The sequence below is a fragment of the Acanthochromis polyacanthus genome, chromosome 10, assembly GCF_021347895.1.
Source record: "Acanthochromis polyacanthus isolate Apoly-LR-REF ecotype Palm Island chromosome 10, KAUST_Apoly_ChrSc, whole genome shotgun sequence".
Taxonomy (NCBI): domain Eukaryota; kingdom Metazoa; phylum Chordata; class Actinopteri; family Pomacentridae; genus Acanthochromis; species Acanthochromis polyacanthus.
In genome coordinates, this window is record NC_067122.1 from 21,782,414 (window position 1) to 21,803,445 (window position 21,032).

Sequence of the window (21,032 nt, forward strand, 5' to 3'; positions counted from 1 at the left end):
TGACTGTCTGTAATCACAGAAATTATTACGTGTCAGAGGCACGATGAGGACAAGACAATACCAATAAGTTTGACTTTACATACCCAATCAACCTCTTTCTCATTGCGAGAGTTTCTTCTTTCCTGAGTTTTCTAGCGCCATAACTTCTTTGGTTGTTCCGTGTGTCAAATACAACTGAGTCAGCTGCAGAAAGTCACGGAGAGCTACGTAGTGAGCGTGACTTTAAGCAGTTTTAGCTAAGTAAGAATATCGAACACGCATGCGTTAATAGTAGAACGTTCACTTCCCATCATTCATTTGACTTAAGTCGTTTTCTTTTTCCTGTTGCAGATATAAGTGATCTGTCTATATTTATGGCTATTATAGTATTCTAAATACATGAGATAAAATGGTTTACTTCGACAATGTTTTGCCAGGTTTTAAATTATGCTGTCGCTTTATTTGGAACGGCCTAACTGTGGGAGTGTTAGCTGGATGGACACGCGCAAAATAATTGTAAAGTGTGTTGTTCCAAAGTTTATTTCAATTAGAAAAGCACCAAAACGTCATAGTTTTAAAGCTACGCGCTGCACAAGTACTTCAGCATTTTGTCAAATTGCATTTTTTAAGGCAATGCATTCAAAACACCTCTGCATTGGTATCGTCCAAAGGCTATAAATACTCCGTTAAGCTGCCGTCCACCCGGTGCACTCACTGTGCAGCTTCGGTTGCTAAGGAACCGCCGAATGCAGGTAATACATCAGGACAGCTGTAGCATGCTAGCCTGCAAACAGACTGCGTGATCAAGCTAACGCTACAACTAATTCAGACACAGTGCGGGCACGGTCGTGACATTTATCAACGTTTTCGTTGTCTTGTCCTCACCGTTCGTGGCTACCAGCGACTGCAATGACAAGCCCTTAACCCGTAGCAAAGACAGAATGTAATAAACTAGTCATTATAGTTAGTGCACTTGTTATCCTATCAGCTAGCTAACATAACCGGCTAATAACTTGGTGCTTCATGGGCTGCATCGTGTTGTTGAGCTAGCTTACCATATACCATCTTGCTCACCTGCTACAGTCGCTGTCTGATTTAGCCAGTAAATCTAGCATTATCTATAATAAGTACCTTATCGTCAGTGACAACCAGCTATCCTGCAGCTAACGTTTTGAGGTAACGTTATGGATTTTAGCTGGCAAACACATACACGTTTTTTTTTTTCTTTTAGAAAAGGGCAAGCTGCGCAACACCGTCCCAAACTTACTTGTTGGTTTGCACGATCACCCCATCCTCATGTCACAACAGTTTAATGAATCCCTACAGTGTTAATTAATGCTTTATGCTAGACACGTCTCGCCTGTCGTTGTGCAAAGATCATATAGTTGATTTCTAGAAACGTAACAATAATGTTTGCTGACAACATTGAAAAGTGACGTTAAAGTTTAAGATTAGCTGCTGGTTGGAAGCAATGCTGTTGGTCATTTGTGGGGTTCGGGGCTTTAACAGTGGTTGCTGCCATAGGATGAAGTTTAGCCAGTGCCCCTTAAGTAGCTTGTCTTCTGGCATGTGGAACTAAGCTAGCAATGTAGCACCATGTTTGCCACAAGGAGGAAGGCCCTGGAGGCCACATCTGACTGCCAACACCAAATGTTTCAATTCTTCAGTGAGTAGGACTCTAAATGCCATCAAATGGTTTAATTATGACTAGGATACACATTTTGAGTTTATACAGTTTATACATTAATATTTGGTTTAGTTGCAGCATTAAATATACTTCAGCCTTCGCACTCCCAAAGAGCAGAGCAAAGGCTCAAAGGCCATGTTACATTTTAGTACAGCAGACAGAGTTCATATAGTAGCTTTCTGTTTTAGTTTCAGTGTAAGATAGACAATTTTATGGCAGGTTAATCTTCAGAAATGCTAGTACATTGCATAACTATTTGATATTTAAAGGTATGTCTGTCTGTTTGCATAAAAAAGAAATAGCACAGGAATGTGTGTCACCAAAATTGATTCACTCTTGTGGTCTTCTGATATATGGGCACATCATGCCCTTTTGGCTTTACCTCAGTAATATAAGTCCTTGAGACCTGGCCACTCTTCTTTTGTCCCTCTTGCAAAAATACTATGGCATGCTTCCAACCCCTTTTCCATTCATTTTTCACACACTTCCCCCATCCTTTCCCTTTTAGTCTCTCCCTCCCCCTTCCATTCTCTTTACTACTCACAATTCTTGTCATTTGAGTTTATTGGACCTGCTGACTTGATTGCCTTTGTATTGCCCTGAAGGTTTTCACTTGGGGCATACTATGTATTTACTTTGAAATAACAGTAGTTTGTGTTGGGAGTCCCAAGCAGAAATAGCCATGTTCGCTTTTCACGATGGAATGTGAAGTGTTTCTTTGTTCCGAGTCTCCCTATGCCCATGTGTGCTTTCTCTGCCTTTGTGAACATGAACTTCTGCTTTTGTCCTTTTTTCATGTGAACAAGTCAGTATGTAGATTCCAGCCTAAGTCTCACAGAAATCTCTGGTCCTCAGTACTCAGTTTTTTCCCCCCTCTGTCTGTGGGTTTTGCAAGAGTTATATCATGTTAAAAAAGGTTTCAATTAACAGCTTTTAGTTTCCTCTCCAGGTGCTGATTGCTCTGCCTGGCAATTCCTAATCTACAGTTTAATTAAGTGTTTTCTGCAGTGTATGTAACAGTTTCAGTTAATCATTGACATTGTTTCATTTTGGCTGTATTCTCATCTGTCCCTCTAGGTGGCATAAAGATGCTGGTGGCATAGTGAAAAAAGCTGGTCAGTCTGGCTGGTTGAGGTGTGGAGGGGACACCACATACCACGCCAGGATTCTGACTAATAAAATTTGTGCTGCCCTCAGTAAATCTCCTCATCTCCATGTGTCTCTCCCTGGATCGTAGCTACAATTATGGTGACACTTATCACAGAGCAGCTCCGTAAGCAGAGTTTAGAAGAACCTTATCACAAGGCTTTCTCATTCAATGTCAATGTGGTGAGTCTGATACAAATTCAATTTTGTACTCCAAGATGCTCATTTTTTCTGAGAGTAACTCACTTTTTTGCGATCCGGTTTTTAATTCTAGCTGTTCTATTTGTTACAGTCATTACCTACAGTGGGCTCCAGTCCCACTGTCTCGTGGAGTGCTTGTAAAACGACACAAGGCAAGTTAATTGAATTAAGAGCAGCATTTGTAGCTGGAAGGGAATCTGTCTCATATCTCTGTTTTGACATTTTTAGAGACCAACTCAGCTGCATACCCTTCATCCAAAGTCAATGTTTTTGATGATTCCTGTGGACTTGATTCCCTGTGGCCTCCTTCCCGCTCTGGAGAACCCCTCCAAGGACCAGAGGTTTCCTTCACAAACAAGGCTTTCCAAAGTTCACCTCCGCCCCTCCTTCAAAACGCCACTGCCGCTCCCTCTCTGTTCCAGAAGATCTGTCTCGGTGCCGCTCCACCTGGCATCCCAGTGCATCGAAGGTTTGGACCCCAGTCAAGCGTGGCTGCCATAGTGGAGAAGCATCTAGTACAGGCTCTGGAGCCAGCTCTTTGCCACTTTGTGGTCCCAGTTCCTCCTTCACCTCTTCCTCCATACACTCATCTTCCAGCCCTACCTTCTTTAGCTTAGCACTGTCATCCGACTCCCCTTTATCATGGGGCTTCCCCTGGGACCCATGTGATACACTGAAAGGAGCTTGTTCTGCCTCCTTTGCTGCTCCTTCCTCCTGCTCCTCTTCCCCGGCCCCTCTAATTTCTCACTCAGTGTTGCAGCGCTGCTTCTCTCTCTCCCCTGTGCACATTCATAATGCCTCTGTGGTGGCCTTGCCCCCTCAGCCCTCCCCTGCTTCAGCACAGACATATGGCTGCTCTGGCCTTGAGCCCCCAGCCCTGTCTCCATCTCCCACTTCAGCCTGCAGTACACCATCCTCTTGTAGGCGTGACCTGCACCCTGCACTGCCACGATGCCACTCACAGCCCTGCGACATGCGCAAACCTCGCTTGAAGAGGCGACATGACCCAGATGTTCTCCCCTGCCCCAGGCCAGGCCTAGATTTCAGCAAGATGACACAGGTGAGTCAGGTAGTCCAAAGGGCGTTCAAGGAATCTATATGTTGAGTCATTGTAGCCATAGTTAATGGTATCTGTAAGTAATCAGGAGCCTTCCATTTGCTTGTCCCGTAGTTGGCCTTTTGTACAAGTTCCCATTTATAATCAAAACTGGCTACGATGCTTCCTCGTGAACAGAGATTCCTGCCAGAGTTATACCTATTCATAATAAGGCTGTAGGTTTTGTGTGCTTAATAAATGGAAAAACTACAAGACCTGATACTCTTGAGGCAAAATCCTTAAATTAAGACTTTTCTGACTATCTGGTTGGCCCTTTTAATATTTACCTCATTACTTATTTTGCTTTAATGATACATAACGGTGACAAACCACTGCTCAAAGTTGGGTAGCTAGAAATTACAGCATACTGGCTTATTGTCACTCCTGGTGCTCGTCCACACATTGTATGTTCAATAGTCAGTTTGTTATGTATCAACATGCAATGGGACATCAGCCAAGCACATTAACTCTGCTTTGAGTTTCTCTATACTTAGCCAAGAAGCAGGTAGTGCCATTTGTGCAGACTTCCTGCTATTGATAGTTATGTCACCATTGCACCACCCATATTTTGTTACCACTGGGTGTGGATCCTGCTGTATAAAGTCAATTAACTGATTAAGAAAGAGTTCATTTTAGGAGGATGTTTGTTGCCTCATACTAAACAATAATATTACCATATGAAAATCATGGCATGTCTTTTTCTTGTGTAGATTGGTAATCGCGAGAGCCTTGTGTGTGGACCAGGAGGCTGCATCGTTCCACTGTCTTCCCAGACAGAGCAGCGCTCGGCCTTCTCTCCAGCTGAGTTCCTGGGACGAGTCAGCATCGGGCCACTAAGTGAAAGTGAAGAAGAGGAGGAAGAAGAGGAAAGAAAAAGGACTGTAAAGGATGGAGGACAAAAGATTGTTTTTGAAAGAGACTGCACAGAATTGGACTTGAATCTTATAGAAGAAAATTGACCACTCCTTGATACACCCAGTGTGTGATGACCACATTCATAAACCATGTTAAGCACACCCGTAGGCTTTGTGCGCCCTTCTGGCAGAGTCCTTGGGAACCTGCTGCCTTCCTAAGGCATATGGCCAGAGTTCATAATTAAGAACCAAGCAAGTAGGAGCTAATATCAAATTACAATGCTATGATTGTAGCACTTGAACTAGTTCACTATTCAACATGTCACAAAAATGTCAGTGCCTGCCCGTTCAGCACTCCATAGGGAAACGTGCATGAGCAAATAAGCAAGCTTTCATGCACACAGAATTTTGACTAATATTTGATATTAATACAAGTCTTAATTACCATTCGCCATTGGTATGCATCTTGATATTCTTACATATCCTTATTAAAGAACACTATATACCAGAGTAAGCAAAATGTTCCTCATATTTTCTGAAATTATTTCACATGAAGTGCACTAAAAGCTAATTGTTAAATGGGATTGAGGTGGCATTCATCAGTGCCCTATCAGATACTGGAGTAGTCTACTTTTGTATTTGGGTCTCTAAATTTGGACCTGATTAAATGGAAGCTGTTAAGGGTACTTGTAATCTTGCCATGTGTAGCTCAAAATATTATTGAAGCAGGCCAAACTGCATCAGAATCCATATGTCTATGCTCTCCTGTAGGTATAACAGTAGTAGGTATACATTCCAGGACTCTTTGCACTTCTTAACATCATAGACTCTAAAGATGCATCTTAATTTTTAATGCTGATTGATTTTTAGCTTGTCTCTCTGGAATAAGTCTTGATTGTCAAAGGGAACCTTTTCTTGTAATGGCAAAAAAAAATTAGTTCAGTTCATTTCTGCTTACTTTTTGGCATTTCTGTCATTGCTTGGACATTATCACACCTTGTGAACAGTAATACTAATTATACTGTTAACTGACCATGCCTTAAGCTTAAAACACAGAGTTCTTGGTGCTCTGGTCTTCTTTTCACAGCCAGACATTTTTGCAATCTCCATTTGCAATGATTAAGATATTTTTGAACGCGTGGCACATAATGGTCAACTGAATAACTGAGTCAATGCTGCAGCTGGTCTCCACAGGGCACAATGCAATGCAATGTACTGTACAGTGGTTAGCGTGAAAACACACGTCCAGCCAATTCTGAGTGTATGTGACAAAGGCGGTAGTGATGCAGATTATTTGGTGGCCTTTTAGAAATGATTTTTCATGTTTTCAGATGGAAATATACCTGTTGCACAATTTATGTACAAATAAAATTTAATAAAGAGTTTTTTTTCCTAAAGTGTATTTTCTTTCCTTTTATGAAATTATTTATCCTGCCTGTAGACAGCTGTAAGAGCAAGTCAGGGGGCAGGAGATTATTAGATTATTGTGACACCTAGTGGCAGATTTCAATATAATTTTGATGATGCATAAATATTCAGTGTTAAGTCCATGCAGACTTTTCAAACAGTATGCATTTCTGCCCAACACACGCATTTAGATTTTTATTTTTTTTGATTTGGGGAAGAAAACATAGGTTTCGTAAAAACTTTGTAACGGCTACCTGTAACCGTGATACAACTGCGAATTAATGTGTAGATCTTTTTTTTAAAAAAACCACAGCGGTTCACAAGAAAAGTTTTGATAATTGTTTGAGCAGACTTGTTGCACACAGGAGTCTTACACGTCTTTGTCGTTCCGCCGTGGAAGGTGAGGGCGCTCCTTCCAGTCCACGGATGCTTTTTCACGACTGTCTGACCCCCCCATCAACAAGCCACTTCCTCTTTTGTCTAATTTCATGGCGATCGGGAGAGAGGGAACACCACCGACGCACGCACACTGTCTCAGCACTCCTCAAAGAGTTTATTCGGGGTAAGTACTGGTCATTTATTTGCAAGATTCGTTCATTGTGTACAAATTTGATCTGGATGGATTCAATACTGTGTGCGATTCACGCTTCCAAGTAGAATTAATATTTTTTTCAGCTTCTGGGTCAGATAATTCACATGGTAGCGCCACTCGCTGATAACAAATCGGACGAAATGGGCTCCCCCTCCGCTCGCATCGCTCCCACACACTCAGCAGCACGCTAGTTAACGGCGCTGGCTAGGCTAACGTTAGCAATGCTGCAAACGGCTCATACATGTAGTTATGGAAATGGGTAAAGTTAACACACTTCTCAAATTCTTGATGGCTAAATTACATTGAATACTGTATGTCTCCATGGTTTGGCAAGAATTTGTAGTTTCCATTCAAATGTTAGCTACTTATAGTCCTCGAATGTTTGTGTTTGGGTTAGCTAGCCATCTTCGGGTAGCTAGCTACCGTGCTATGCCTTTAGTTAGCATTAGCTTGGATGGCGGCTCAGAAGTTAATGTTAGCTGAACTAGCTCAGAGTGAGCAAAGTAATGCTAATAATTCTATCAAATACACGAGCTAAATATTTGCAGTTTTCGCACTGAATCGATTATTATTATCCACCATTCATTACAAGTGCCCCGGTGGTACTGGATAGAGTAGAAATGGGCTAGCTAGCATCGCAAGCTAGTTAGTTAACGGTAACTTGGCTGTTGACGATGGGCTGCTTTGCTGTTGACATTTTCACTATTAAGTTATCGTTGAGGTTGTTAAACTCATATTACCGCTTTTGTTAGCGGTGGAATGAGTTTTTTTTTGTACTGTGTGAAGGCGTTGGTATTCTTGCGAGCCAAACAAAAGTTGACCAGAAAGTTAGGAACTATGGTGAGGAGCACCAACAGGTTTACCTGTTAAAGGGAGGTGAATGACGTTGTGAACGGCATGAGCCGTTTATCTAAGAGTCTCATATGAGAGCATACTACGTTTATTAAAATATATTTTTCACCAAGGGAATGTGCATAAGATGGTATTTTGTTAGCTGCGGTGTATGCAGTTCTGCCAATTTCGAATTTATTAACATGTCTTTGTTTTTCTTTACAAGCCATCTGCATAGCTACCATGATCATAATCTAAAGTCAGTATACCTGTGCTTTGTTTTCAGTGTAAACTAAGTTTTCAACGTGACTGGCACAACACACATTGTTCTCCAGGTGAGTGTCTGAAGTCTGTCACTGTACAAACATCCCACTATCATAATTTCTGTTACACCTAATTTGATGAATGTAGTGATTCCCCCCATAACTGTAATTAATATTTGTTCAGCCTTGAAGTTTGTTGTCTTCATGCTCTTGTTTTGACAATTACTCATTGTTATGCTACATTTTTATTCCAGATGAATTTGCTCACTGCTGATTTTTCATACACAATTTCAAACTGCATTTACTCTTCTTCCTTTAAAAAAAAGTTTGCAAAGATTATCAGCCAGATGATTCATGGTCACCTTAAGTACTTCAATAAAAATCAATTTGACTTCTCTTTTGGGTTCTTGAAGATGTTTCACCTCTTATCAAAGAGGCTTCTTCAGTTCTAAGGCGAAATGTCTTCAAAAATAGAAGAGAAGTCCAGTTTATTTTTACTGAAGCTAGTCTGGCATAAATTTAACATTTTTCTAAAATCTACAGCCAATCACCACTTGAAGTCTTTAAATATCACTGAAGACTTTGTACGTTTACTGCTGACGCTCTTTCTCTTTATGGTTCTTGTAGACATCAGACATCTCCAAAAACCAACATGAGAAGTCATGTTGATTACAGTATTACTGAAGCTCTTAAATTTTTTAAGTTGTGACTATGTGTGTCCCCTCAGTAGTTATAGAAGAAAATTAAACATGTAACAGTGGTGTTTTCTTTTCTGACTGTATTCTCTGTGTGCAGGTGATACCAAGTGGACATCAGTAAAGGGGCCCCGCTAGCACTTGGATCTGTTCTTCTCTGTCCCAGGTTAAGACTACTTGGTCTATGGCTCTGATGGACAAGCACAAACAGGTCAAGCGGCAGAGACTTGACCGCATTTGTGAGGGTAAGAGTTCATGAATACTTTACATAAAATACAAGTAAATATGTAGGAGACTGTGTGTATGAGCCATATGTTGTCATTTTGTACAAAGTGCATTGTACCTGTATTAATCTTATTTGATTACAAAGAAGTTGTTTTTTTTTTTGTTTTTTTTTTGCTGTGTCCACATGCCACATTTTTAGTTTGAGCCTGCAACTATTTTTAGTATGTGACACGTAGTATGGGGTCCATTTTACATATCAACACCCTCTGAAAATAATGGCCTAGGTCAATATTTCCAGCTTTTCAGAAAACATAAAAAAACTGAACTACAACACAATGAACCTTGACCTAGGCTATATTGCTGGGGTAGAATGCATGATTTGTTTAACTAGGGATATAGCTGATTTTCCCTGAGGTGGCCAGCATCATGTGGAGATGATTTAGGCAAGAAAATATTTGACTTAAGCCATTATTTTATTTTAGGAAGGTAACAATATTTAAATGGGAAAAATGTCAAATACTGATATAAGTTTGTGCATTGCTGTTCAAAGGTTTGGGGTCACTCTGGCAATTTCATGTTTTGCATTGAAACTCACACTTTTATTCATTCACCTTTGTGAAACTACATTAGTAGTTTTCTAATCGTCAATGAGCCTTTCAACACCATCAGCTAACACAATGTAGCATTAGAACACAGGAGTGATGGTTGCTGGAAATGTTCCTCTGTACCTCTATGTAGATTTTCTATTATAAATCAGCTATTTCCAGCTAGAATAGTCATTTACCACATTAAGAATGTCTAGACTGTATTTCTGATTCATTTAATGTTATCTACAATAAAAAAACTGCTTTTCTTTCAAAGATAAGGCCTTTTCTAAGTGAGCCCAAACTTTTGAATGGTAGTATAGATATTGAGTCTCCCCGCTACTGATGCTGCAATGAATCATTCATTAGTATTAAAGGAGCCACAAACTAGTTTGATAATTCCTCTGAGTCATTTGTCGAGAGAAACAGGCTTACTTCTCTGATTCCAGCTTCTCTGAACTAAAATTGATGTGTTGGGGTCTCTTGGAATATTGTGAAATTATTGTGTTATTTTAGGATTTTGAAATTGTATTGATTACCATACTTGTCTGCTAGATTCTTTGCCTGATGTAGTGATCTCAATTTTACATTTCTGTCTGGCTTTGAAACCAAAGGTGGTTCCCGTTTGTTAGTGTTTTTTGTGAAATTGCGCAGCAAGAACTGCATTTCACACTTTAGATACCTGGATATCAGTTAACTTTTCACATTGCTAAGCTATGCAGTCAGGGATGGAGCAGGGCAAGTTTCTAGTAGGGGACAGTGTTTGGAGCTGTGGAGAGTTGAGGATGGAGATCAGACATAATGGTGCACTAAAATGGAGGGAACAGTCTGGGAGAGTCTCTGGAGACGGGTGAGAGGGAGAGGACAAGGTGAAGGGTCGTGGCCGCGGCTACAGGGAAACAGGCCAGCTGTCTCTTTAAAAAACGACAACAGCGCAAACCGCCCTCGGCCTCAGCTTCGGCTATGCTAATGAGGTTAGTGCTGGTTGGCCGGCTCTGAATGACGCCGCCTGTGATTGGAGGCTGGCCACGGGGGAGGGTCTGGGCGTGGATGACAGCTGGGATCCAGTCAGCCAAGAGCAGGCTGGCAGAGAGAGAGGGAGGAAAAAAAAGAGCGAGAGAGGGAGAGGGAGAGAGGAAGACGGGCTGACAGACTTCATAATGCAAGGTTAGGCCCGGTGCTCATGTGTTTTCTATTTTGGCATGTGTTTTTTTGAAATTTGTGAACTGTGGTGGTGGGGGAGATTTAAGGTTTGGGTGTGGTGCAGCTATGCGTGTTGCAGTTTCCCTTTTATGTTCAGTGCGTGTTGGTGTTGTCGCAGCCGTTAAGAAGGAACTGAATAACCGTGTGTCTAGCTGTGTCTGGGTGGAGTACTGCTGCTTGCTGCATTATCATCGTTTGCTGCCCCTCCCCCCTCACCTCTTACTCTAACTACAGCCAGAGGGAGAGAGGAGAGGAGGAGGGAGCCAGGGCAAAGAAAGGGAGAGGGAGGGAGAATGAATGAATCACTGAATGAATTGTATTGTGTGTGCGGCCATGCTTGCTCTTCGTAGGCCTTGGGTATGCCAATGTCCTTTACTCAAATTACTCTCTGTGTAGGCCTACTTGGATATATATTTTTCACAGGGGGTCTTTGTGACAAACCCCTTTGGGTTTTTCAATATAGTAAGAGTCTCTTTGTGTGTTCAGCTTGTTGCAAGAGGCATGATGGCATTTTTCAGCCATTTGCAATGAATTTGAATCCCACTGCTGAATGGAGTACATCGTATAGTACGTTGTATGAAGGCGGCAGGCTATATTTAAATGTCTTTTTCTTTTTTGACCCTGTGTGCGTTTTATCCTTGTGTTGGGAAATGCTCAGACGTCAGAGGAAGTGTTCACAAATATTTGTTTTCCACCCTCAGCTACCAGCTCCCTTTCCTCCTCAGCAGTCTCACCATTACGTCCTGCCCTCTGTCCAAGTAAATGTTCCAGCGAGACACACTCCCCCACCGCGGGACGCACACACACAGACACACCTGTCACCCAGCATGGATGAGATAGTGTGTGTGCTTGTGTACATGTGGAGTCAGTCCAATTCTACTGAGAAGACAGACGAGGCAGGGACGGGTTTTTGAAAAGTGTTTTATCAGTCTACTATTGTTGTGGTGATTTCAGACATTTCTTTGTTTTTGACGTGCGGTGCCTTCTTTTGTTGGAAGAATTGTAAATGACCACAGTGCAGACGGGCCAAACGTGCAGATGTTTGCCGCCAAGGTATGCGAGTGCATTTGTGCATGTCTGAAGCAGAAAAATAGGAAGATGGGACTCTTCCAGACGGGAGAATTTAGGTCATGACTCAGACCCGCTCATGAACCCCCACCACCTCCTCCCTGAGACCCCACAGTTTTCTCCACCCCCCCCCCCCCCCCCCCCAGCCACCATACTCCATCACCTCTCCCACTACACTCCCAGCCCCCTCCTTGTTGTGTTTCCTCTCCCCATACAGTAGGCAGGTCAAGTTCCCAGAATTAACACTTAACCAGAGGGTCCGATTCATTAAAAAGGGTCCAAGTTCCTCCGTATGAGGAGTCTGTGGACCTGAGCGGCACAGAGATGCATCTGTGAAGACCTGACAGTGCATATTGGCCTGAAATGTGCATGTACTCCATGCCTCATCACAGATTTGATTACATGTTACTTTTGTGACATTAAAACACTCATTGGAAACACAGAGAAATTGTCCCGGTAATCCCCTTAGAGTGCTAGTGGATTTGGTGGAAAACGGTAGTCATAAAAGTCTGAGTTATTATTGTCTAAGGAGTGTGGCACTTAGCCCCGTTAAGTTTAGCCATGTGTGCAGGGGGATTTTGTGAGGGTATGATGACTTGTACCACGTCGGGTAGTCCAGACAGAGGAAAAGCAGACTGTTGAGTCACTGACCTCTGGCTTAACTTTACTGGTTCTGAAGTGCTAGTGGTTAGTCGCTGTGTTTGCCGGGTGTCATCAACAAATTGTGTCACTGCAAAAAGAAACAGATGTAAATCATGTGGTTTTTTTTTAAAAAAAAAAAGCTTTTTCAAAACAAGGCTTCACATGCTACTAATGTGTTTTTGTATGTCATTTATTTCTAACAAATGTGTGTTGTTTACTGAATTAGGTATCCGACCCCCTATCCTGAATGGGCCGATGCACCCGCGGCCCCTGGTGGCCCTGCTGGACGGCCGCGACTGCACTGTGGAGATGCCCATCCTCAAAGATGTGGCCACTGTGGCTTTCTGTGATGCCCAGTCCACACAAGAGATTCATGAGAAGGTAGGGGAGACACATGCACACACATGTCAACAGTCTGTGCTGACTGTACATGCTTATTTAATTCTGATGGAAGAACTTAATGTCTACAATGGATTAAAGATATATTGCCAGCCCCATTTTCTTATTAGGGGTTTGCATTTTCTACAACAACAAATTTCAGTACTGTTTCCACGCTAGTCTACCAATGTGAATTATATTCTACAACTCTTGAGGTGGTGCAATGCTTAAATGTTAAGTGCAGGTTCAGTTTCAGCTATTCACTTTATTTAAAATGATTGTTTCTTCTGCAGGTGCTAAATGAGGCAGTGGCTGCTCTGCTGTACCACACTATCACTCTATCCAGGGATGACTTGGAAAAGTTCAAAGGCCTACGAGTAATTGTCAGGATTGGCTCCGGCTTTGACAATGTTGACATCAAAGCAGCCGCTGAGCTCGGTGAGGAGTTAAAACTTGTAACATATTTTCAGAGTCACACAAACTAGCATGAATAGTAGAACAGCACACAGAGCGGTTAATGTTTCTCTCCTGCTTTCCACCGGTCTTTCAGGCATTGCTGTCTGTAACGTGCCAGCGGCCTCGGTGGAGGAGACGGCCGACACTTCGCTATGTCTGATTCTCAACCTGTACAGGCGAGTCACCTGGATGCACCAAGCTCTAAGGGAGGGGACTCGTGCCTCCAGTGTGGAGCAGATCAGGGAGGTGGCTGGTGGTGCAGCTCGTATCCGGGGCGAGACGTTGGGCATTATCGGTCTAGGTGAGTGAAGAGCATGGACAAGGCTGACTAGATAATCAGGCATTCACATAGTTCTTTTAATCTAAGATTGTATTTGGCGTTGAACTCCACATTAAATGTTCTATTTAATGTGTTTTTAGTAAAATAGTAGATAACACTTAATAGTTATTGTCCAAGCTGTTCAGCTGAACAATAACTATTAAGTGTTATCTACTATTTTACGTCCTGCCTGTCACCATGGTGGCTGTTTAACCCTGCAATCTCCATCCAGGGCGTGTTGGTCAAGCGGTGGCTCTGCGGGCCAAGGCCTTTGGTTTTGGTGTGATCTTCTATGACCCATACCTGCCTGACGGTGTGGAGCGCTCCCTTGGCCTGCAGCGAATGGCCACCCTGCAGGACCTGCTCATCCACTCGGACTGTGTTTCCCTGCACTGCAGCCTCAACGAGCACAACCACCACCTCATTAATGACTTCACCATCAAACAGGTGGGTGGATGCGTGCTAAATATGCATAAAATAGCTTATTTTGAGTATTTTGCTCGTTGATAACTATTTTTCCATCCTTGTGTAATTTTGAGGTGTTTAAAGTAGGTATGATCTAATTAAGATGTACTCAGGTTGTCTGGTTGAAATTCTGTATATAGCCTGTGTTTATGTTCTCGTTAGTGTGATTAGGAAATATTGCACTTTATTTTCTGACCTGTCTGGATGTTGTCATGCAGTGAGTTTGGATTATTATTATTTTATTTAATCTGGATATTTTTTAATCATTTCCACATTGTTTGGAATTTGTGTGTGTGAAAGGAAAAAAGTTGTTTAACTTAATTTGGTGTAGAATTGATATTGGAAATACTGTAAGTTGTTGCTTAATAACATTGGCTTTTTCGTAATGTGAGCACATTCTGATTTATTAACGAACTGAAAAACGAAGAACTTTATGTAGCCTGTTAAGTCTGAAGTCTCTTTGACCAGCTGGTTGGTTTTTCATAATAATAGGAAGAAACTCCAACACTTCTAGCATGAATAGAAGTTGTATTTTTTATGCAGCGTAAAATACAGACATTTCAAACATTTGCTGAACAGTGTTTGAGTGCAACAGTTGGGAAAACTTGGCCTTGAATGAACACTACTCACATGTTTTCTGACTGTCTGTATTATAGACTGGAAGAACAGAAGTAGAAAAGATTTGTGCCAAATTATGACAGAAGTTTCAGCCTCCTCTGGCGAAGTCCGCTCCATAATGTTTAATCATATTGTCACTGATACTGTAACACAGATGCGTCAAGGAGCCTTCCTGGTGAACACGTCAAGAGGCGGTCTGGTCGATGAGAAAGCACTGGCTCAGGCCCTAAAGGAGGGCCGGATACGAGGGGCCGCCCTGGACGTCCACGAGACAGAACCCTTCAGGTAACTATGATACTCCACTGAAGCGCACGCCCACGTCCATCCATAGATGTGCACAATGAACAGCCTCATAACTCCTCACTAACAACTTTATTCCTTCTCCACAGTTTTTCGACAGGCCCTCTGAAGGACGCCCCGAACCTGATCTGTACCCCGCACACATCTTGGTACAGTGAGCAGGCCTCCATTGAGGCTCGCGAGGAGGCAGCCAGGGAAGTGCGTCGGGCCATCACTGGTAAGAAACTTACACTTTTAAGCATAGCAGATCAGATTTTTTTTTTGTTGTTGGCCAGAGGAATCACAGATTTAAATGCGTTCATAAAGCAGTTTCACAGGTTACTGATCCCATGTACCACATCGCTGATTAAATCATATACTGTAAATGCTCTGCAGTTACTTCAAAATCCAAGTTTTGTATGTTTTTGTCAGTTGACCTGCTGTTTGACTTCCTGGAACTTGTAAAAAAAAAATCTCCATTATCTTAGAGATCAACATGATGTAATCAAATTGCTTGTTTTATCTGACAAGTTGCCAAGATCCTTACTAAACTTCATGCTGTTTGACAGCTATGGTCCGTGCGTCTGGCCAACATACTTTCTAAAGGCTAATGTTCCAATCTTTAAATAGTCCTTTCTAATTGTGGAAGGCGTAGTCAAGGATACGTAGAAATAAGTAGCATTCAAACCGCATTATTTAAGAGCAGTGATGAGGTTGCTCAAACAACGCTGTAAAAATAACGTGCACTTCAACAAATCAGCCTAGTAAATTCTCTGCCAACATAATGTAGGTGCTTTGGTTTTTGTGTTTATCTTTGCAAGCAACATTCAACCAGAAATTGATGCAGTGATCCAAAAAATGGTTAAACAATTCCCTTACTCAGTAGCTGGTCATGTTAAAAATCAGTGATCAATTAATTGTAGCATACATAACTGCAAAAGAATGGTTTTATCAGTAGATGGGAAGACGTCTACTGCATTTCCATCTTTTCAACAAAGTCAGCTTAGCTACATTAGAGACCTGAAGTAAGCCCCCAGTTATTTGATTTACAAATTATGCAACATTTTCTACTTCATTTTTAGTCCATTTACAACTGCTTTTTGAATTTGTGGCGATTCTCCTTGTACGGAGCACTGATATTTCAGTTTTGGAATGTATTCCCCATATTTCTACACAGACATAGTAACATCACATAGTTACCCTGAGTCCAGTCTCCGTACAAGAACTCCAGCTGAAACCCATTCACCGCTACAGAAGGCTCTGTCATGGTGGCCCATTGCTAGCTAAACTCACCCAGCGCTCTCGGTCGCACAAACACCAAAAACCATCTTATCAGTCTGCAATAATCCAAAATCAAACACAACAGAAACAAATATCACAGAACTTATTTAACCATTTTGATTGAAGTATTTACATTCCTGTGTTAGTATTTGAAAGACCTACAGTAGTTTAGCGATAACATGAGTCTCTATTAGCAAAACGGGACAGCTGTGTGACACATTTTTTACAGCTTCACCCTGCAGACTTCATTAGCGTGACAGCCACAGTCAGCAGTTAGACGGTGACAGGTGTGATTGTTTTATAGACCCTAAAAAGTGATCCACAACAAACATCTTGTTAAAACTTCACAGCCATCATCTTCTGCCTTATCAGTTTCTATCTTTTTTTTTTTTTAAATCAATTCAATTATTAACTGCAGTTGATCCGTTAATAACACCCCAGTGTTAACAACAACAACAACCTTGATGCAGTGTTAATGGTCTGTTTTCCCTGCTCTAGGGCGTATTCCCGACAGTCTGAAGAACTGTGTTAATAAGGAGTATCTGATGGCAGCCTCTCAGTGGCCCAGCATGGAGGCAGCTACTGTTCACCCAGAACTTAATGGAGCCACCTACAGGTGAGATGAGTTGATGTCGAACACGAGAAATAACAGGGATTGTACATCAGGCTTTGTTATGAGGCTGAATGTAGATCTGTAAGAGATTTTTTTTTTTAAATGCTTTATTTTTTGTGCACTGTTCTCATAAGAACATCTTCTGCCGTATTTTGTGTGTTTCAGATTTCCTCCAGGTCTGATCAATGTTGCGACAGGGGGTCTCCCAGGAGCTGGCGCAGGCGTTGAAAGTCTGGTTTCAGGAACCCTGGCACATGGCATCGCCCCGGTCTCCCACCCTCCTCACGCCCCGTCCCCGGGGCAGCCTACTAAGGCCGAAGCCGACAGAGACATCCCCTCCGACCAATAGCCCCCCCGCCGCCGCCAGCACATTCCGTCATCTCTGGAAACCAACCCCCACCTCCCAGGATCAGACACAACCCGACCCTCCAGTACATCGGCAGCACCAGTTTGACCTGACGTGGATCTACAGTCTTTTCTCAGATCACATAACCAGCCCAAGAGTGACCTATCCACAGTTAGCCCCATCCCTCCCACCACCCCTCAGAACACACACATCCTCCATCCTCATCCCACACACCACCCCCTCCCCCCTTTCACTCCCCCAACTACGTCAGCAATAACTGTGTTCTCAAGGATTCAATGATTGGATTGGTTTATTTCCTTAGTTGGCTGTTGTTTTAATGGAAAGTTGATCTGTTGTGGTTCTAGGTGTTAATGTTTGTTTGTTGGTTAAAAAAAACAAAACAAAAATAGCATTTCTGACATGAGGCTTTACAGTCTACCGCCTCCTGCAGTCCTCCTTTGGTTCTGACCACTGGAGGCACAGAGGCAGAAGGGTTGAAGCCCCACTTTGTACATTAATGGCTCATGTTACTGCTCTCTTCTTCTTCTTTTCGTTTTTTTTTTCTCACCCCCCTCCATGCTTCTTAAGATGAAGGGAAAATGTGTACTGAAGTAAACCAGACAGAATCACAAACAGTACATCCTGTCCTTCCCCCCCACCGAGCATCTAGCTACCCCTTAGCCCACTTTTCCCCCTTTTCTCTCCCTGACACTGTCGTCAGCTCGTTCAGCAGAGGAATCCAAAATCCAGTCAGTGTGGAATTGTCAATGTTTTATCTTCTCAGCCCGTACTTAAGCTTTGAGAGTGATGCCCAATGTTCTTTGTCAAATTGTCAGCCATCCCTGTATTTACACATGCTTTGCCCCCTCATGGATTGTTTTCTCATGAGATGACAGCGTAGGAGCATCATATCAGAGAGCGTCTTGGTATGAATTTGTATCTCCTGGCAGAAGACAGAGTGCAGCGTGTGAGGTCATGTGCTCGCGGTGTCCAGAGGCCTCGCCAGCAGAGGGCGCTGTCTGACTGCTGAGAGCTGAGAGAGTCGCCTGCAGCGCATTTCAGTTCAGCAAACGGACAGTTCCAGCCTGCAACCTGGAACTTCTAGGTTAGCTTTAGTGACAACAAAAGTGATCACACACTGCCGACATACATTCGAAACACAGCAGGGGGGACCAGGGATCAACTACCGCCTTATTGTTTGATAAGATCTCGCCATACCCCACCACCACCACCCTGCAACCGACCCCCCACCCCCCCACTCGTCTCCTACTGTCATGGCCCACCCTACACATCTGCTCATGAACCAGTTTGCATCCAACAATTCCTTCAAGCGTGAGGGGACAGTAGAGATTAGATTCCTTGTAGGAGCAAGGGGACAGTGTTCTTGCATGCTGGCTTTTTGTTACTGACAGTGGTGTGTGTGTGTGAGTGTATGTAGATGAGTGTGTGTGTGTATGTGCATATGTTCCCTCACCCTGTTATAACAAGCTGTTGTCGTTCCAAAGGAATAGTCCCTAGGAGTAACTCTTAAACGCTGTTGCCCTGGTGTCAAGGGAGCACCTTTCTAGTACCTCAGTAACAGATATTGAATGTACCGTGCATACCCTTTTATTTTTTTGTACAGATTTTCTAGATACGTCTTTACTATTCTTTACTAGAAGGGTTGTGAAATTGTAGCAGTAATGACACAATTGAAAAAAAAAAAAAATTCCCCGGGAAATAATTTGACAAAATCTTTGTAGGTTCGATAAGGTCACTGAATACTCAGGCTTCGATCTTTTTTTTCCCCCTTTACCGTTTGTTTCATCATTGCGGAAAATTGAGCACAATTCAGCTTTCCCATGCTTAGACTTCAGACTGTAGTTGATGTTTCGACCTCAATCTTACTGGCTAATGGAAGACGAAAAAACAAGGCGGTCGCCGTTGTCTGCTAGTTTTCTTTTACTAGAACAGTAGTGGTAGATGCTGTTTTGTTTTTCATTTGATCCCCCTTCTTTGTCAAGCTGCTCTATCTATAGTGCATGTGAGGAAATTTTTAAGGGGAAATAGTATTGCGCCCCCCCCCCCCCCCCCCTTACCCTATTCACCCCCATCCCCCCCAAAGTGTTTTTTCAACCCAAGTTGCCATTTTTGTCGTGGTCAGTTTCCAGTGATGTACAGTTTTCCCCTCAGAGTCTATGAGAGACATGGAGCATGTCTGTGTCCTGAAATGGTAGGCTCCTCTGTCATGTGATGAGTATATATTTTTAAAAAGATAACCCCCATAGTTCGGATTATGAGCATAATAGTAATCTTAAATTTTGCTGTTGATGATGATTATATATATTTTTCAGTTCAGCAGTGCACTGTTATGAAACCATTCTGTTTTATTGTAGGATTTCATTTTTATGGATATGCTGTCTGTGTTCTACATGTTGTACTGACACATTTCAGAGAAAACAAGAGATCCCTATCCCCTTTTTCTTTCTTTTTAAAATTCGTCTTATCCCACTTTTGCTTTTTCCAGCTGATATCCTGTGGGCCTTACTTATTCTCTCCCCGTAACAGTAGCTGTTATAGAAAGTCGCCATGGAACCACTCACTGCCTTAATACAGTTGACCACAGCAGGTGAAGTCAGGAGACACACCCAGCCGGAAAGAACGGGCCGCGATCAAGGCCGCTCCGCAAAAAGCTCCTCACACCCCCGACAGGCCTAAACTTACTGCACCTTGCATTTCTTTTTTCAGTGATGAACCACATTTAGCCTTGTGTGAACACTTTTAGCTCATTCTGCGATCTCATAAATCCAGTGTGAATTCTTACTGTGCATTAACAATGTCGTTTTTCTTTTTGTTTTCTAGTTTTTAATAGTTCAAGTCAGCCCGGCAGTGTATGTGTGGCTATCGGATAAGCACAGTGTGCATGCTCGCAGCGCAACAGCTGATATTTCACTCTTGGGTGTGAGACTTGCCCCACCGCCGTAAGCTCTTCTGGGGCTCTTCGGGCGTCTCTCACGGCGCCGCTGGAGCTCCGGAGTGGCTGGTAGGGGGAGGGCGTAGCGGACACTGGTGTGGTCTGTCGACAAAAGCAGAAAATATTGGTGAGAGTTGGTCACGTTTTCTCTCTCAGGGTTCAAATGCACACATATCCTCCAGCAGTCGCCCTCTGTCTCGTGTCCCTCATCCCGAGTTTTCCGCTTTCAGAATGTAGAACAGCCTCCTACGTTTTTAGAAACCGCTCTCCCCTCGTTCCCCCTCGTTCGTGCACAGGTGTGAACTTCTTTTTTTTTCTGTTTTTCTTTCTTTTGGCACTGACATCTAACCATCTAACAAGGAATGAATGAATGAATGTTTGAAAGTGACTGCGTGTAATGTTAAAATTGGGAAATGTATTTTTACAACATGTGAACATTGTTTTTTTTCCACTCACACTCATCGTGAATTGATTTTTTTTCTTTCACCAGACTGCAAAAACAAACAAAAAAACAAATGAAAAAAAAACTCCTGTAACTAGGCTCTTAAGCTTTATTTTTGTTTTGTTTACTTTTTATTAGAAACAATCATGTTTGTGATGGTAACTTCCAATGGTAAACTCCACACCGTATTTTAATAAAATCTTAAAAATTACAAACTGGCACCATCTTTTTAACTTTGCAAATAACAGTATTTCTCTGCTGGTACAAAGAATCCTGCTGCGTACTGAACCTTTAACTCTGCCGTTGGTCATCTCTTGTAAAAAAAAAAAAAAAAAAAAAAAGTGTCTGATCATTAGTGGTTAGTCAGTTTAAGACAATTCATGCCAGTTGCTGGTTTGTCATCCTGCTG

The 21,032-nt window shown here is 42.5% G+C and overlaps 2 protein-coding genes across 3 annotated transcripts; both read left to right on the forward strand.

Moving 5' to 3' along the window:
* The first annotated feature begins 645 nt into the window (after positions 1-645).
* On the forward strand, positions 646-6,360 carry LOC110948132 (protein FAM53C-like). Its single transcript, XM_022189532.2, is given in 6 exon segments — positions 646-731; positions 2,744-2,995; positions 3,105-3,165; positions 3,242-3,391; positions 3,394-4,073; positions 4,820-6,360. Coding segments are annotated over 5 exon segments (1,224 nt in total). The 5' UTR covers positions 646-731; positions 2,744-2,911; the 3' UTR covers positions 5,069-6,360.
* A 454-nt stretch (positions 6,361-6,814) lies between these two features.
* On the forward strand, positions 6,815-20,838 carry LOC110948136 (C-terminal binding protein 1). 2 transcript variants are annotated; one of them, XM_022189536.2, is made up of 11 exons: positions 6,815-6,932; positions 8,080-8,128; positions 8,852-8,996; positions 12,700-12,854; positions 13,145-13,289; positions 13,402-13,608; positions 13,859-14,073; positions 14,864-14,994; positions 15,099-15,226; positions 16,768-16,885; positions 17,048-20,838. In XM_022189536.2, exons 3-11 carry the CDS (start codon positions 8,936-8,938, stop codon positions 17,229-17,231), a joined length of 1,344 nt encoding a protein of 447 aa, XP_022045228.1. In that variant the 5' UTR covers positions 6,815-6,932; positions 8,080-8,128; positions 8,852-8,935; the 3' UTR covers positions 17,232-20,838. The 2 variants fall into 2 exon arrangements, with proteins under 2 accessions (XP_022045228.1, XP_022045229.1); XM_022189537.2 differs by lacking the exon at positions 6,815-6,932 and adding an exon at positions 7,145-7,221.
* Positions 20,839-21,032: the final 194 nt, after the last annotated feature.

Bases quoted from the DNA above. Each gene is read 5' to 3' on its own strand.
- LOC110948136 (XM_022189536.2), top strand. From the start codon at position 8,936: ATGGCTCTGATGGACAAGCACAAACAGGTCAAGCGGCAGAGACTTGAC. The intron at 8,997-12,699 runs GTAAGAGTTCAT...TTACTGAATTAG, and splicing joins ACTTGACCGCATTTGTGAGG to GTATCCGACCCCCTATCCTG. The intron at 16,886-17,047 runs GTGAGATGAGTT...TGTGTGTTTCAG, and splicing joins CTTAATGGAGCCACCTACAG to ATTTCCTCCAGGTCTGATCA.